The sequence below is a fragment of the Enhydra lutris genome, unplaced genomic scaffold (genome assembly GCF_002288905.1).
Source record: "Enhydra lutris kenyoni isolate GAN:26980312 unplaced genomic scaffold, ASM228890v2 scaffoldscaffold5, whole genome shotgun sequence".
Classification (NCBI taxonomy): domain Eukaryota; kingdom Metazoa; phylum Chordata; class Mammalia; order Carnivora; family Mustelidae; genus Enhydra; species Enhydra lutris.
The window spans coordinates 36,743,429-36,761,191 of NW_019154089.1; the positions used below are offsets into that span (position 1 = coordinate 36,743,429).

Below are 17,763 nucleotides of genomic sequence, written 5' to 3' on the forward strand. Positions count from 1 at the left end.
GAGAGAAGCGTCTCAGTCTGCTATTTATACCCCAAAGGCACCTCCCCTTCCCCGTGCCCAAGGAAGGGGAGCAGAACTGCGCAAACAGCAGCCAGAGGCTCCAGGACCAGAATGAGAGGAGGGGCAGCAAGGCGGCAGGTGGGGGGCAGGCCTGCTTGTACCCCGATCCTGACCACCGGCTGACGGACTCACTGTGTGGCCTCAGGCAGCTCCTGCCCTACTCAGGGCGTCCACCTGCCCAGCAGTATGACGGACGGGTTGAGAGGGAGCTCTGACTCCGAAGTCCCATGGTTCTTAGAAAGGCAATCAGCGCCAGGGGAAGGAGGCGGGGAGTGTGTGTGTGTGTGTGTGTGTGTGTTGCTGCACACTACAACTGTCTCGGGTCAACCCTGCCTCCTCCTCCCTCTCAGCCTCCCCCCTCCTCGCCCCACTGTACATGGGGAGCAGTACCTTATGGGCTCTGGGGCTGACAGTCTGCAGCTCCGATCCTCTGCTTGGTGGCTGTGTGACCCTGGACCCATTGCTGAACCGCTCTGAAGCTCGGTTTTCTCATCTGGGAAATGGCAATGATAGCCACCTCGTAGAGTTGTGATGATTAATTAAAGCATAGCCCCACGACAGTCCCGAGGTAGGGGCTGCTCCCCCTTGTCCTCAGTCTACACCTTCGCACAAGACAACCTCTCCCGAAACCGTAACCTCCGTGCAATTCTCACTCTTCTGAGGCGTCATGATGTTTGGTCACCAGATCAGGGCGCTGTGTTTAACGTGCTAGTTAAGAGAATGCGGTTTGCTCCCGGGGTCCAATCCCAGCTCTGCTGCTTGCTAGGTGTTGAGGCGCACAGGTTCGTGAGGGCAAGCACAGTAGCCGTCTTTTACAATTGCTGGGCAGGTTAAGTGAGAAATTGCAAGGAAAGCACTTAGCACAAGTCTGGCCTGTGGCAAAGTCTCAGAAATGGTGCTTCACCATCATCATCATCACTGAGGCCTTTTCTCCTTCCTTCCTCCCCTCCCCTCCCCTTCCCTCCCCCTCCTTCTCCCCTCTTCCTTCTTTCCTTCTTTCCTTCACCTGACGGCAAGGGTATCTGGGACCCAACCATGTGCCAAGGATGAGGATGCGCTGCAGGAGTGAGGATGACATTGGGATGGGGTAGCTAACGCACAGAGACGTGGAGAGCAGAGCTGAGCCCCAGATCAGGAGGATTTGGGGAAGAACCCCAAAACTATCTCAGGGATGGAAAGGCCCTGCTTCCTAAACCTCCAAGCATCTCACTTCTATGTAGATTATAATCTCCCAGAAGAAGTGGAGACAGGTGCAGCTGTGGCTGCAGAACCCCAGAGGCAAGCCTGTGGCTGGAGGAGCTGGACTGAGCCCTAGTCAGCCTGCTGGGTGACTCTAGCCATGCTTACTGGCTGCTGTCCACGTGGGGCTGGTGCCCAGCCCTGGGGGGGACCGAGTCAGGGAGGCCCTGGCTCAGCACAGGGGGTCCAGCTGTGCTGCGCACACGGGACAGGAACAATACCCCACACTGTACCATCACCACCTGCTGATGGGGCCGACACTGAGGCCACCCCGGGGAGCAGGGGACACCCTGAGAGTTTAGCAGGGGATTTGGGGGTAGGCAAGAGGAGTGAAGCTGGTCGGTGAGGTAGACGACAGTGTCCTCATTTGTCAAGTTCTCCCGGTGCCGGGCCCTGAGTTGAGGGCTTTACAAGCATCATCAATTATCCCCCCCGCAGCAGGCCAGTGGTGTTAGCACTATGGGTAAGAAAGGAAGCTCAGAGAGGTTACCTAATTTGCCCAAAGTTACACAGCTTACAGGAAGCAGAGCTGGGAGGTGAGCCCAGCAAGACTGACTCCAGAGCCCAGATTCTCACCATTCCATCGAACCTCCCAAGGGGACACCAGGAAGTGTGCGTCAGAGGGCAGAGGCTAGGGCAGCAAGCATTGCCCTTCAATTTCCAAGAAAAAAAACCATCCCTGTTGGAAATATGAAAAGAATGTCAGAAATTCGTGAGTCCAGCTATATAAATGAAAACTAGGTTACAGATTTGTTGGATCTATGGAAATATTTTAAAAAGTCAAAAGCTGGCAACATAGCTCAGTGACCACAGACATGTCAATCTCTACCACGTGGTGAGACCCTTTCATACCCCGTGGTGGCGCTTGAATCTTCCTTTTCCTCTTTGGCTTTGGACTGTTCTTTCTCAGGGCAGCCTTCCCTGATGGGAGGGGAGGTTTTATGTGTCCTGTCTCCTGGGTTCTGAGTTGTGCTGGTGCCCCCTCTCAGGGACGAAAGCCTATCCCAGGGCCCTTATGCAGGTGGCGGCTGGAATCCAGCCTGTGTTCCCCTTGCTGGCTGCTTAGACGGGCAGCCTTCTTTTCCTTTTTTATAAAGATTTATTTATTTATTTGAGAGAGAGAGATCACAGGCAGGGGGAAGGGGTAGAGGGAGAGGGAGAAGCAGGCTCCCTGCTAAGCAGGGAGCATGATGTGGGACTAGATCCCAGGACCCTGGGATCACGACCGGAGCCAAAAGCAGATGCTTAACCAACTGAGGCACCCAGGCACCCGGAAAGGGTTTTGTTTTTGTTTTTGTTTTTGTTTTTGTTTTTAACTTTATCTGGCTACACTAATAATGCAAGTTTATGGTAGATCAATGAGAAGACAATTTTTAAAGTATATTCTATAGCCTTGGGACATAGAGGTTATACTGTACGATACATGTTTTCATATGATATGTGATGTTTGTACCTTCTCGGGTGTTTCTATACGTGTGGTGCTCCCAAGGTGCCTGGTCGGTTCAGTCCTGGTGGAGTATGACTCTGGGTCTCAGGGCTGTGAGTTCTAGCCCTGCATTCAGTGCAGAGATTACTTAAATAAATAAATCTTTAAAAATATTTGTGTTCCTGTTCTCCTCCATCTCTAGCCACATTTTCCCCTGCCCCCATAGTAGATGCCTACTCTGATGTATTTGACACCTGCTTCTCCAAACTTTATGTGCAGATAAGAGAGCCATAAGCCATTGGGGGGACTCAATACTGAGTCAGAAACATATGCATATGGCCAGAATTCGGATGGCACTAGGACCGCAGATAAAGCAGATAGTCTCACCCACCCACCACTCCTGCCCTCCCGATTCCCCTCCCCAAGTTCCCCCAATGCCCACTTTTTTGTATCCTTCCAAAGACACTTATGCCACAAACAGGCCTAAATACATCTTTTTAAGTACCACACACACTGTTTTGTACTTTGCTTTTTTGCCAAACAACATAATTCAGAGATGATTCGGAACCAGGGGAAACGTAACTGCTGTATTATCTTAACAGCTGTGTGATCTTCCGTTGGGCGACGTATCCTGATTCTCTGAGCATGCACCCCGCTCTGTGGACGTTTTTAGGCTGTGGCTCAGGGAAAGGATGTGAATCTGTCCTGGGAGAAAATGCAGTTGGCTGGCAGGGTACAGCCCCTGAGTCAGCTCTGGGCCTCGGGTCCTTCCCTCCAGAATCTCAGGGGGTAATTTTGGGAGCTCTGGGCTCCTGGGAGTCTTGCCCCTGTTCTTGGTAAGTGAGGTGTGAAGAGATGACAGTTTCTCAGCAGGCCTAACCCAGGGACCCCGGTCCTCCCACCAACACCGGCTCTCTTATTTCTCATCTGGTTGCCCGGCATGGATCTTCCCCAGGGTTGGCCCTGGGCGAACACCACCTGTGTGCCTCATGGAGTTCTCACAACAAGGCTGCAGGTCCAGGAGTTTCATTCTCATTGTCCAGGCAAGAAAAAAGAGGCTCAGAAAGGTGGAGCAACTTGCGTGGGGTCACACAGCTAGCAAGTGGCAGAGATCTGAGCAATTTCCGTGATGCCAGACTGCCCAGCCAGGAAGCTAAGGGTTGGAGGAAGGAAGAGGCCAGACTTTGACCAAAGCGGGGAGGGGCCTTTCATCTTTAAACCTGGGCTTCTTTTGACGATGCCCGAGGTCAGTCACCATCGTTCACTGGCATTTGTCAAGGCACCTGTTACCTGGCTTGTGCTCAGTGACTGAGAAGTTGGTATGTTGGCCATCGGAGGGGTGAGGTGAGAGGGCGGGAGGAGGTGGAAGCAGTGCTTCCGGGTTAACTGGCTGCTTGGGCCCCTCCCACAGTCCGGCTCCACGACAGCATCTCCGAGGAGGGACACCATTACCTGATCTTCGACCTGTGAGTCTGGGCCCACCCCGGGTCATGCAGGGGCTCAAGGGGCAGCCTGAGCAGGGAAGACCTAGGTGGGTCCCTTGGCCTGAGTCCCAAATGCCGGCAGGCTGGGCTGAATTCCCTTTTGAGACGGAAGTTTCCCGAACATGATAGGCCTGCCACCCAGACAAGGTGGGTGGGTCATCCTGAAACGCCAACGCACACTTGTTACTTCTGCTGTCTTACTGCTTTGTTTCTATTTGTGGCCAGCGGTGCTGGCTTCCCATGTCCAGTGGCAATATAAAGTTTCCTTTTGGAGTAATTTTCAAGTTTTGAAAGCCACTCAATCGAATGACAAACAATAATGAAATGATAGGTTCTCGGGTTGGCAGAGAAACTCAGCAAAGACACTGGCCCCATCTGCCGAAAACAGTTAATCATGGGGAAGGCTCTGCATGTGTGGGTACAGGAGAGCTCTCTGTGCCTTCAGCTCAGTTTTGCTGTGTGCCTCACGTTACTCTAAAAACTAAAGTTTATGAAACAAACAACAACAACAACAAAAACCCCAGCCCCTGGGCTTCCTGATGAACCTGAGTGATACCCTCTGAGTGTCCCACCCCCTGACCTAACTCCAGTGTGGACCCAGCGGGAGAGAAGGGCAAGTGGGGGAGGGGAGGGCAGTCCGTGGAAGGGTGGGATGGGAGCCAGGAAGAGGGCTGCAGCGGGAGGCACCCCGGGGCCCCAGGGATTCCTCCCTTTGGACTGAGATTCTGAGGTCCCTGGGTCACGCCCTTAGCTTCCCAGAGACTCTTCCAGAAGAGGCAACCCCAGAGGCCTTCGTGGGAGGGTGACTCTGTGCCTGTCTCCCCAGGGTTACCGGTGGGGAACTGTTTGAGGACATCGTGGCCCGGGAGTATTACAGTGAGGCGGATGCTAGGTGAGCACCAGGTGCCTGGGGGCAGGGCGTCTCCCCCACCAGCTTCCCAGCTCCCCAGGGGATGTCCGCCTTCACAGGGGGACCCTGTCCTCTCTCTCCGCAGTCACTGTATCCAGCAGATCCTGGAGGCCGTTCTCCACTGCCATCAGATGGGTGTGGTGCACCGGGACCTGAAGGTGAGTGACACACCCAAGGGGGCTCCCCTGCAAAGCCGAGGGGATCATCAGAATCCCTTCAATTGCCCTGAGTTGGGCTGGGCCGGGGAGTACCTACCCCATGGTTCCGATGAGGAAACAGGGTGCAGGGAGGAGTAGCCAAGCTTCGGATCCAGTCTCCTGATGCCCAGGCCCATGTGCTCCGGGCCAGACCAGGTAAGCTGTTGTAAGGTCGCCCCAGGCTGGCTCTGGTGGGGTCCAGGTCCCAGCCAGGCCACTCTCCAGCCACAGGGCCTCAGCTGCCTTGCGGTGGGGTTGCCATGGCAACCTCTGCTGGGGGTTGCTGGTTCTGTCAAAGGAGACAGCACAGTACCCAGTGCGCAGGGACACCGAGTTCTTGTTTCTGGATCCCTGGCAGGTACAGGGAGAAGAAGCACAGGCCTTGGGGCCCCCAGAGTCCTTCCTCTTCCCACTGAAGGAGGAGAAAGGTCTGGGCAGATGTGCAATCTAGGGTGGGCAGTAGCCGCATAGCCTTGCCTGGTCGGCACAGACTCCTCGCTCCCCTCTGTCGAGCCTCAAGGTCCCCCGATTTTCAGAGCAGCAAACAGAGGCCTACAGAGTCTAAGGGACTTGCCCAAGACTCTGCCATTCAGTTGTGCCTGAGCTAGGATGGAGCCCTGGCCTTCTGACCCCAGACGCTGGGCCTGTGGGGGTCGGGGCCAAAAAGCCACTCAGCACAGCTCCTGCTCCTGCAGTGGTCCCTTCTAGGTGCCTGTGAACCTCTGCTGTTTGGCCTTCAGCGACTCTGAACTCACTTCTCTTTTTTTTTTTTTTAAAGATTTTATTATTTATTTGACAGAGAGAAATCACAAGTAGGCAGAGCAGCAGGCAGAGAGAGAAGAGGGGAAGCAGACTCCCCGCTGAGCAGAGAGCCCGATGTGGGGCTCGATCCCAGGACCCTGGAATCATGACCTGAGCTGAAGGCAGAGGCTGAACCCACTGAGCCACCCAGGCGCCTCTCTGAACTCACTTCTTGAGAGGCAGCCCCCTCGAACCACTGGGAAAGTCTCTTTTCATCTTTCCTACTCTGGCCTATGAGCCCCGGTGCTGCCCTTGGGGGCCACCCAGATCAGGCCTCCAGCTCAGGCCTGAGGTCCTTGGGCAGCTTCATGGTACCTCCTCCCTCTTGTGCAGGCTGTTCTCCCCCATCCCCACCCAGGACAGGACCCCCCAGGCCCTCCTCAGCCTGGACCCCCTCTCTGGACACTCTCCCTGGGCGTCCTCCACCAGGCCTGGGCCCCTCTCTGGGATCCAGCGTTCTGCCCAGAAGCCCTGCCCAGCCCCGACTCTCACAGCAGAGCTCCATGGGGCTCAGTCTGGACCCACAGGCAAGTGTGCAGTCCAGGAGGGTCCTGGCCGGATGGCAGGGCCGTTCTCCCAGAGGGCCTGTTCCTATTATAACAACAGCCCCTGCATGGGAGGAGAAAGGAGGAGAAGCAGCACAAATTTAGGCCACTCTGGATAGATTAATTAGTGGCATATTCATCAAATCAGGGCAGGACGGCTACCAAGACCCAGGACACGTTGGGAGCGCAGTCCCTGAAGGATAAAAGAGGGCTTCGTGAGGGGCAGAGGGAGCTATATTTGTTTGGGTCCCGCCTAGCTTTGGGCAGCGAAAGGTCAGAGGTGGGACCCCGTCAGAAGTCCCAGTGGGGAAGGGGGTCAGGGGAAACCGGCTGTCTCCGGGCACATGGAGCCCAGGCCCCTGCCCCAGCCCCAGCAGTGATTCTGAGTGCTAATGCTCACCGCTCATGTGCCGTGGGCCACTGCCAAGGGCTCTGCCCAGATTATCATGACTAATCTGTACGCCAGCCCATGAGGTGGGCTCTGTCCATTTTTCTGAGAGGAGACCAAAGCTCAGAGAAGTGAAATGGCTTGTCTAAGTTCCATAGCACAGAAATGTCGGAGCTGGGTCAGAGGCCAGGGCTACCCAACTGCAGAATTTATTTCAGCTCCTCTCTGGCCTGTGGGGGTGGGGGGAGAAATCCTGTTCTTTACTCCCAGTGGAAGACAGCAGTCTCGGGGCCCCAGAGGCCAGGCGGCATGTACGAGGGCCCCTGTCTCTCAGTCCTGCGTGGTTGAGAACGTGGCTCTTGAGCCAGACTTTGCCTCAATTCTAATTCTGTGCTTTATCAGCTGTGTGACCTGGGTCATGCCACTTAACTTCTCTGAGCCTCGGTTTCCTCATCTTTATACATATGACAAATATGTATGAAGTACCCACTACATGCTGCCCCCTGCCTTGGGTGTTGGCAATAGAGTGGTGGACAGACAGACAGGGAACTCACTGTCTGTAGAGGTGACAGATAATGAATAAGCACAGAGACAGATGGGGGGAAAATTACAAATTGTGATATCTATGAAGGTAACAAGGTGCTAAGACAGAAGATACCTGGGGGGTCCTCCTTTCGATAGCCATGGAGGGATTCTTTGAGGGGACGACATGAAGGTGAGAGCAGATGAAGAGAAGACACCAGCTCTGTGAAGCTCAGAGAAGGAGCAAATCAGGCAGGGGGAACAGGAAGTGCAAAGGCCCTGAGGTGGGACCAAGTGTGATTGTTTCAGGGAACATAGGAAGGCTGCTGTGGAAAAAGGGAATAATAATGCCCATCCCAAAGGTTGTTGAAGTGATAAGTGAGATGATATATGCAAACACTTAGATTGGTGGCTGGCACATAGTAGGGGCACAATAAATGTCACTCATTTTTCCTTATTGTGGTGGTAGCTGTTCCCCACAACTCCCTGACGCCATGTCAGCCTCAGCCCCAAACCCTGAGGAGAGGCAAAGGAGGGGATGGGTGGTGGAGAAAGGGTCTTCCTGTTGCCGAAGACAGAGGTCTTACCCTAGGGTAGTCCCCTCACTGGAGGCTGGAGCTCAGGGTCCTGTGGCTGGGATTGGAGGTGGGGGCAAGGCACCTCAAGATTGTCTAGCTACTCCTCCTGTGGGCTCAGGCCACCAGACGTGAGGTTCAGAATCTGCTCACTGTTCTCTGGCTCTTTCTTCCCCCATTTCACTCTTCTCTCTGGTCCTGGAAAGCCGGAGAATCTGTTGCTGGCCTCCAAGCTCAAGGGCGCCGCAGTGAAGCTGGCAGACTTTGGCCTGGCCATAGAAGTGGAAGGGGAGCAGCAGGCATGGTTCGGTGAGTGGGGACGGGGATGGCAGAGGTGTGGGGGGCCAGGCTTGTGTTGACACATTGGCCCCTAGAAGTCCCAGGCCCAAGCAGGGGCAGGTAAGAAATGGCTGGGGCACCAGCCAGAGCTCCCGGAGCAGAGGTCCCACTGCACAGCCTCTGGTCAGTGGGTGTGGCCCATCTTATCTCCACAGGGGTCAGGCTCAGGGACACGGTTATCCTTAAAACAGTACATGGCCTCTCCACATGCACATGCACCACCATGGCTGGCTGGGGGCTTCCGTGGGTTCCCCTAACGGCCTGGGTGCCAGAGCTAATTATCCTGATTTTACAAACGAACGGAGGCTAAGAAACTTGAAAGAGTTCACGGGAGACTAAAAGGGACAGAGCCAGGATTGAAACTCATATGACTCAGCAGACTCCGAGGTTTTGGCATAATTGAGTCCTTTCAGCTAGCTGGGGAAACTTCAGTAGGCACTACTGATCAGTGATTAAGAGACAGAGCTCCGGGTTCAAGTTCCAACTCTGCCACTTAGGAAGTGTGTGATCTTCGGCGAATCATTTCACCTTGCTGAGCCTTTGTTTCCTCATCTGTAAAATGAGGGTGATGATAACATGGACCTCAGGGCTGTGTGAAGAGTAAGTGAGACCAGGCATGAGCACACATACTCAATAAATAGTAACTGTTCTTATGATTCCTTGTTCAAGTACTTTGGGTGTCTGTTTATTTCAAACAATCCTCCCGACACTGCTGTTTGGTAGTAGAGGGAGGAATCCCTAATCTCTCATTTGACAGATGAGGGAACTAAGGCCTCGAAAGAAAAGAGACCCACCAGGGGACTTAGGGCAAAACCAGAGTTAGGGACCAGCCTCCTGCTAGGCCAGAACCAGCTCCTAGAAGGGTGGGGAGTAAGCGAGGGTTCAGCTCAGCCTTCAGCTGACGTGGCAAGGACATTTTGCCTAGAGTGCCACCAGCACTTGGTAATGGCTGCAGGAAGGCTGTTAGCAGTGTATGACGCTGAGCAGGACCCCATGGGAAGGACTCTGGGATTGACTGACGACTTCTGCCGTAGGCTTTGGAGTGGGGAGCGGGGGGCAACAGGTACCCTGTGCACCTGTCCACCCTGGTCTAGAGGCTTTGCTGCCTTGCTGGGCAAGAACTTCCTGCCCTTGAGCCACTCTTGGGATGGGAAGTGTGTCCGTTCTCTCCAGGGCAACCTCATCCCTCTTACGTGCCAACCTCTATGTGTGCGTCTGCGTGTCTGTGTGTCTGTGGAGCAGGGTTTGCAGGAACGCCAGGATACCTCTCCCCAGAAGTGCTGCGGAAGGACCCATATGGCAAGCCTGTGGACCTGTGGGCCTGTGGTGAGTCCATCCCAAAGCGCTCTCATCCCCCTGGGCTCCTGGCCCTCACGGGCCCTCTCCTTCCCTATCCCTGCCCTCTTCATCACTTCTCTTCACGCGCAGTGAGGCTTCTCCTGGTCCTCTCCCCAGGGGTCATCCTCTACATCCTGCTCGTTGGGTATCCTCCATTCTGGGATGAGGACCAGCACCGCCTCTACCAGCAGATCAAAGCTGGAGCCTATGATGTGAGTGTCCCTCCTCTCTCCAGCCTCCCTGCCATGCCCTGAGTCCCTTCCAGTGAAAGCCAGCATCCAGTGAGGTCAGAGATCTAAGCTGCCTCCTGTCCGCCCTCCCAACCTACTTAGGCCCTCTGCCACTCCCTAGTTGCAGGTGGTTGGAGCTTGAGGACTGACTACACGTGGCCCCAGCCTCATGGTTGGGCCTCAGCATGATGGCACTTAGCCTGGGGCCCTGGAGGGCAGGAGCAGCACCGAAGTGGGGTGAGAGGTGGAGAGTAGGTCCCAGAAGCCAGACTCTCACCCTCCCTCTCTCTCTCTCGCAAATAATAATGCACACATGAATAATAATATTAGCTAACACAACACTTTTCTAAATGCTTTATAGATTATTAGAGCTCATCTACATACCCATCTATGACATAGGTACGATTATTATGCCCATTTTACAGATAGGGAAGCTGAGGCACAGAGAAGTTAAATAACTGCCCTTACCACATAGCTAAGAAATGGTAGAGCTGGGATTTGAACCCAGGCAATTTGGCTCTAGCATCCATGTTTCTAACGACCAAGCTATACTGCTTTTCAATGAGGCTGATTCTATCAAGCCCTGTGGTATGCATTTTATATCATAGTTAATCTTCACAGCATCTCTAGGGGCAGCTGGAAGATCACCCAAAGTCTTGTCCAAAGTCACACAGCCCAGGAGGCAGAGCCAGGACTTAGACCCAGCCTTCCGATTCTGAAGTCTGGCCCATAACCCCTGGCCTCCTGCTCCCCAGATAAGGCACAGCCTCAGAAAAACAGAGGAAGGCCTCCTTTCCCCTTGGCCCCAGCTCTGATTTATCCGGGGAACCAAGGATCCTGCCCCTTCCTGGGTTCCAGAGAGGGTCCCTGCATGGAGGATCCCAGTGCCTCCTGGTTGTGGATGCCCAGTGGATGGGCAGTAGGACCCCTGCCTGCTCCCCTGCCAGTCAGGGGCTGGGGGATCGCAGGGGTGGCCTGGGGTAGGCTGGGCAAACCTGGCCCCTCTGCCCCTTCCAGTTCCCGTCACCAGAATGGGACACGGTCACCCCGGAAGCCAAGGATCTAATCAATAAGATGTTGACCATCAACCCATCCAAACGCATCACGGCCGCCGAGGCCCTCAAGCACCCCTGGATCTCGGTGAGCCCTCACCTGTGGGGTCCTTTCCGGGAGCCCCTCCCGGCATCAGGGTGCAGACCCCCATGGGGTTCTCGCCCTGTCCCCGGCCCCTCAGGCCGAGCGGAGGGTCAAGGGGGCTTCACCCAGAAATGCTGCCCTGCTGTGGCTCTCAGGGGAAGTGGAAGTGGGAGGCGTTCTGTGTCAGCATCACAACGGGGGGTGCTCCTGACAGGGATCTTGGGTGCCAGGGCTGCTAAGCACCTGCGGCATTTATAACGTCCTCTAGAACAAAGATTTGTGCTCCTCAAATGCCAAGCACCTCTCTGTAAGACACCCCACTGAAGGGGCTTTGGGCAGGCCTGCCTCCCACTCACAGACCTTTCCCCACTTCCTCCAGCATCGGTCCACTGTGGCCTCCTGCATGCACAGACAGGAGACCGTGGACTGCCTGAAGAAGTTCAACGCCAGGAGGAAACTGAAGGTAACACGTTCTTGCCCTCTATAGGCCCCGGACATGGAGTAGCTTGGTTGGGTCTCCGCAGAGGCCAAGAGATTCACTCACAAGTTCTTTCCTTCACTGAGTCAACAAACATGTCCTGAGCACCTACTGTCTGGGCTGGGGAATGAGTGGGTGGAAAGGACAGGCAAGGACCCTGGACCGTAAGGGGGTGTGGTGAGTGCTGGGATGGCGGGGCACTCCCGGAGGCCGGGGGTGACCATAGCAGGGCCATGAACTAGGTCTGGAAAGACCAGGGAAGCCTCCCAAGAAGCCCTGCTGGGCAGGTGGCTTATGAGCAGACACCGCAAAGGATAAGCAGGTGTTAGTCATGTAGTCAGAGTGGACGGACGTTCCAGACAGAGAGAAAGCGCGTGCCAAAGTCTGGAAGCATGAGCTTGAGCCTGTAGGGGGACTGTAAGCGTTTCAGCGTGGCTGGCGAGAGGGTCTGGGGGGTGAGATGGAACTGGGTAGGAGACCAGGGTGGGTGAGAGGCCCTGGTGCAGAACACTGGAGAGGACAAGCCAAGAGACACGGACAGGGGTCACAGCCCAGAGGAAGCCACAGTGGGACCCAGGTGGGCCAGGAGCTGCCAGCCTCGTGAGCAAGTGGCGTGTGCTCTTAACCTGTGATAGCTCCTGGCCTGGACCTCGCCAGGGACCCCATGAACAGGTAGGAAGAGTAACTGAGGAGTCCCCAGCCTGCTGGAACAGAGAAGCCATCAGAACACTGAGTGACAGATGCTGAGGGCCCAGCGCCTTCGGAAACTCCTCACCAGCTGTTCCCAGGCCTGATGTGATGGCCCAGGAAGGGGGCTTGGGCCAGGTGGGTGGTGGCCAGCATGACGCCAGAAGAACTAAGTCCCATCCCACCCCCCCCAATGGGAGTGGTCACAGAGGAAATCTCAAAATGTCTTAAAATCATGGACAGTCAGACTCGGAGAGTGTCCAAAACAGATAGCATCAGAAGCAGGAGGGCCATCCCCTAGGCCCTTCACTGGGACAGGAGCATTTCTCTATGTCCCCCAGGCTGTGAGCGGGGAGCCCCGGGAAAGATGAGCTAGTGATGAAACAAGGTACTGAGCACCATGACGGAGGGTGAAGGGGGCCCAGGAGGGCAGGGGCTATAGTCTTTGGCCTTTAGGAGTCCCCACCAACAGGTGTCTCTGAGCCCTTCCACCACCTCTGGCCAGGACAGCGGAACCTATTAATATCTTCTGCAGGGATGGCCCTGTTCTAGGAGCTGTGCCAGCTAAGGCCCAGCTCACTCCGACTTCCCCAGGGAGGCAGAGATGGTCTCTGGGCTGTGGGGTGAGGGCAAAGGGAAGGGCAGGGCAGAAGGCTCTGGTTCTGTGTCTGAAGGCAGCACCTGCCTCCCCTCCCCTGCTCGTCCCATTTCTCTCTCTCCTCTCCCCCCTCACCTCCAACCTCCTGTCCCCTCCCCCGCTCCTTATCTTTGCAGGGAGCCATCCTCACCACCATGCTGGCCACCAGGAACTTCTCTGGTAGGTGGTGGGACCTCGAAGTCCCGAATATATCCTACACAGGTCTGTTGAGAGCATTGCCCTGTCAATATCTGTGGGGCCTCAGGCCAGGGGCCTGGAGAGAATGAGGGCTACAGAGGACACTAAGACTGGGGGTTCAGGTCGCCTGCACCCAGAAAGGACTGAAGCTGATAGGTCAGCAAGCCAAAGGCCTACAAGAAAGGGTTAGAGGTTGAGTCTGGCTCCCTAACCTCGCAGCAGGGCTGGGGTTCTCAGGTTGGGCCAGCCCGAGGGGGTCCTCCCGAATATTAGGGTGTAGGTTCAGGCAGGACAGAAGCAGGCCCAGGGAGTAGCAATATTCCCATTTCCCACCAGTACCGAGCCCGTGCTAAGCAGTCCCCAAGCTTTTGCTCAGGTGGCCTTGGTGACAATGCAGTGGGGGCCCACGGCTAGGCAGAGAGAGGCAGGGCCTGCTTTCATTCAGCTTTGAACCACCTCAGAGCAAGTGCCCTTAATCAAGACGGGCCGCCAGAGAGCCTGGGTAGCAGCCTTCGGCCTGGGCCGCAGCCGGCTGGTTAAGGCAGGGAGTACCCAGCGACCCACAGGCCACAGTGCAGAGCCTCACAGAGAAAAGGAAGGGATTAGTGTCAGGGCTTAGCAAGAAGCTCCCCTTGGCACACTGGAGAGCGCCCAGGCCAGTGCCTGCCAGAGGCTTCTCTCTGGGGAGACAGGACCGCTGACGGGGCTGCTGAGCAGATATAGCAAAGCTCACCCGAGGGGCCCTCTGATGGGCCAGGCAGGACACGTGGCCGGCTCCACAGCAAGGTGTCGGCTCGGGCAAGTTCTGGTTCTGACTTTGCGGAGGGTCCACATGCCCATTTAACCAGCTGGACGAAGACCCAGAGGTGGGAAAACTCGGGAAATTCCGATGCGGGCTGGCCCCGCCACACTGAATCGCCTTCCCACTGTCTCCCCAGACTAGGGTCCTGTACTTCCTTAAACTGAAAGACGAGCCACTGGACAGTCAGTCTTTTTTTAACCTCTGAAGCGCCCCTTAGAAACTCGAGTCCAGAGCTCACAAAATGGTGCCCATGGGTCAGTTCCCATCTCTTGATGGCCCTGCGGGACTAGTGGTGTTTTAAAACGGTGGTGTTTTTGAAAAGAGTTTCCAGCAATTAAAAATTAGGAGATTTCACAGAAAAACCCGGATTTCTGTCTTTTCTTGAAAATCGGAAAAAAGAAAAAAAAAAAAAAAAAAAAAAAAACAGGGAAAAAAAAAAAGGAAGAAAATCAGAACATGGGACCCCCCCCCCAGTTCTGTGGTTTCAGGCTGGTGCTGAGAGGGCCCCCTTGAAGCTGGAGGGGGGACCATTCCCCCTGTTCCACTGTACACCCCAGCCCAGGAAGCTCACAGAGGATGGATAGTCATTCCTCTCAGCGTTGGGATCCAGAGCCATCCACCCCTGCATTTACTTGCCTGGAAGGGGTTGTAGGTGAACTTGTGAGAGGGACTGGGAGCCTGGGCCAGAATAAGCCTGTCCCTCTGAGCCTCCAGGGTGTCTGTGTCCCGTGCTGCCCCTCTTCCCAGGCTCGCCATCCCCAGGCCACCGGGAGAAGGACTTCCAGTGGCTACCGTTTACTGGGCACCTACTATATACAGGTCCCGTGCTGTGCTAAGCGCTTTAGAGATCTCCTGTCTTCTTTAACGTAAGGCATTTGTTTGAGGTCTGAAGAGCCAGATGCCAAGCTGGGCAGGGCTGGGCATTCATGCCAATTCCTGGCTGCTGTCCTCACCAAGGGCTCTGGCCGGGAGGCAAGGAGGGAGGGAAAAAGGAATGACAGAGGTGGGGCCTCCCTTAGCAGCCCTTGCTCTGCTTTTCCCAGGCACCATGGACACCGCCAGCCCCAGCATGGGGCTGTGGAGCTGGAGGGTAGGGAGGCCTCGGTAGGGGATGGGCATTCTGGCAGGGGTGGGCCCCAGAGTGGGGCATCTGCTTCTTCTCACCGGCAAAACAAGGCTCGCAGCTGTCCAGAGTGAGTAGGCAGGCTGACACATGACCTCGGCAGCAGCATGGGCCTAAAATTAGAGCGGGCCGGGGCTGGGAGGGAGCGGCCAGCCCTGGGCCAGGCAGCCAGGCCTCCGGGTTGGCCACCACCAGCACGGGTGGTGACCGGGATCCAGAGGGAATCCCCAGGCTGAAACAGCAACCCCTGGGGCCTGGGACACATCGGTCACCTCCTGCCACCCATGGGGCCAGAGGGGCATGCTCGAGATTGCTGAGGACAGGGGAGCCCAGGCCCACCTCGCGGGCCACCTGCAGTCCAAGCCCCAAGGAGGAAGGACGAGCAGAAGGAGGAGGTGTCCCTCAGATTGCTGAGCCGGCTCCGTGCCGTCTGCCTGCCCGCAGATGCTGCTCTTCCTCACCCTGTGGGCCTTGGTGCCCTGCCTGGTGTTGGTAACCCTCTACTTTTTCTCCTCCGTAGGAGGGAAGAGTGGAGGAAACAAGAAGAATGATGGTGTGAAGGTAAGCCCCCGGGAGCACGGCAGGGCCTGCCTCTGGCAGCCTTTCCGCCGACAGGGCCTAGTTTTCAGGGCCGGGGCAAGACCTAGGCCTTGCTGAGCAGGTGTGGTCACTCGTGCAATCGGGCTGGTCCCAGGATGGGTGGGGGTGGGTGGGGGAGGGGGAGGTCCGAAAGTCGATGGGAGAGGCAGGTGGCCTGGGGTTGGGGGGGCACAAGGAAAGGGGCAGGTCTGAAGGAGATTTCTGTGGTTCTTTGGGATGGGAGGACTGGAAAGTGAGAGGGTATGAAGAAGAGACAGAGCTATCATGAGGGGTGACCTCCTCCTTCCCAAGTGTGGGCTGGCTGGAATGGGCCCCTGACCCAGCGTGCACCCCAGTCCAACCCACAAAGCCCATGGAGGATGGATAGTCACCCCTCTTGGCTTTGGAATCCAGAGGCACTCACCCCTGTCAAGGCCTGCCAGTTGGGTGCCAAGAATCCCCTCCTCCCCTGACCCACCCCTGTCCGCACCCCCGATGCCCGAGCTACTTCCTTCCGCACCCTGCTGACCCCTCCTTCCCTCCTCTCTCTTCTCCCTCTGCTCTCTGGGGCCTGGCCCCCCTCTCTGCAGCTCCCTTCTCCCCTGCCACTGGCTTGCCTTGTGGGTTCTCCTCTCTTGAGACCCTGCCTTTTTCTGGGCTCAGAGCCCTGCCTGGCCAGGACCCCAGGGCTGGGCTGTGCCCAGGATGCTGGAAGGTGTGGGATGCTGTCCAAACACAGCCACCCAGGTGGGCTGGTGGCTTCATGGCTTCATTGTAGTAGTATTTGTGGTCTCAGGCCACTGGCTTTGGTTTGGGGGTCGCATGGGAGGGGATCTGGGCTGGCTGGCTGACTGAGGCCAGGATTTGGGTCTTCCTGCTGCTTTGAGCCCTCTGGGGGCTTGAGTTTCCTTATAGGTACAATGGGTGGAGTGGGAGGAGTGTGGACTCCATGATTTCTAAGATTTAAGCTTTAAAAACAAAAAAGAGAAAAGAAAGGAAAGGAAAGGAAAGGGAAAGAAGAGAAAGGAAAAGAAAAGAAAAAGGCAACTAAACCCTACCTAATCACTTTTCCTTCTCCTCTGGGTACTTGAGGAATACAGAATTACTTGGTTATAGCCAGCGTCAGTGGATTTCAAACTGAACTTCTTGGAGCTGGAAGGTTTGGGGGGAGGCATCCTTAGCAGCAGATGGGGTAGAGTGGGATAATAAGGGGGTGGCTGAGCAGAGAAGATACTGGGCTTCTCACGCCCACTAGAGCCAGAAGAACTCCATGTAACGGACCTCGCAGTGGTTGAAGAAGCCAGGGTGAACTTAGCAGTTGGAAGCCTCAGCTGGTTATCTGACTCCCTTGAGACCGTGTTTCCTCATCCGGGCAATGGGGTAAAAGGGTTTCCCACCTCCCAGGACTGCTTGTGAGGATGAAGGAAGATAATGGGTGTTGAAGACTTAGCAGGGGCCCTGGCATGGGGTACATGCTTTGTGTTTTCTAGATTGGACTTTGAAGTAAGATTTCTCTTGAAAACAAAGTTTGATCAAGGAAGTATTCGAAAACACAGATCTAAAGCCAAACCAACGTATAAAGTGAACACTTGCTTATCCCAAATGCTATGACGGAATCCAGACTTGAGTTCTGGCTTACTTGCAGTTTCGGGTTACCCATGAATCAAACTCTCCCCCCCTCTAATTGGAAAGGGTAATGGGGGGATGGGCAATTTGGGGGGCCCTGTTTGGGGCAGCCGGGGCCCTCTTGGCCATAGCGTGTAGACACTGGGGGTGCTCAGTTCCCTGGGAAAAGTCATATGTGGGGAATATAGGGCGGAGGCCACAGGGGCCTGTGAGCTGTGGCCCGGGTCAGCAGAGGAGGCGGGGGCAGATGGAAGGCTACCCCGTCTGCTTGGCTTTTATGTTGGCCCTGGCAAAGGGTTGACACAGAGCCACGGGTGTGAGGTCAGGGCCTCCCTCAGGCCGGGTCTTGGGATGAAACTCTCTTCCAGCTCCTCTCCAGGCCAGGCCAGGAGACAGAGGCTGTCTGAGGAAGGACATCGCAGAGCGTGGTGGAACTCCGGCT

The 17,763-nt window shown here is 55.8% G+C and overlaps 1 protein-coding gene across 1 annotated transcript in view; it reads left to right on the forward strand.

The window, feature by feature from the left end:
- Positions 1-17,763, forward strand: part of LOC111140840 (calcium/calmodulin dependent protein kinase II alpha) — a 58,076-nt gene that overhangs the window by 22,511 nt on the left and 17,802 nt on the right. Inside the window, exons 4-13 of the mRNA XM_022493053.1 lie at positions 4,137-4,191; positions 5,036-5,101; positions 5,205-5,277; positions 8,354-8,456; positions 9,729-9,812; positions 9,942-10,036; positions 11,072-11,194; positions 11,571-11,654; positions 13,131-13,173; positions 15,637-15,677. Of these exons, the coding sequence (XP_022348761.1) occupies positions 4,137-4,191; positions 5,036-5,101; positions 5,205-5,277; positions 8,354-8,456; positions 9,729-9,812; positions 9,942-10,036; positions 11,072-11,194; positions 11,571-11,654; positions 13,131-13,173; positions 15,637-15,677 (767 nt within the window). The remainder of the gene's footprint in view (positions 1-4,136; positions 4,192-5,035; positions 5,102-5,204; positions 5,278-8,353; positions 8,457-9,728; positions 9,813-9,941; positions 10,037-11,071; positions 11,195-11,570; positions 11,655-13,130; positions 13,174-15,636; positions 15,678-17,763) is intronic.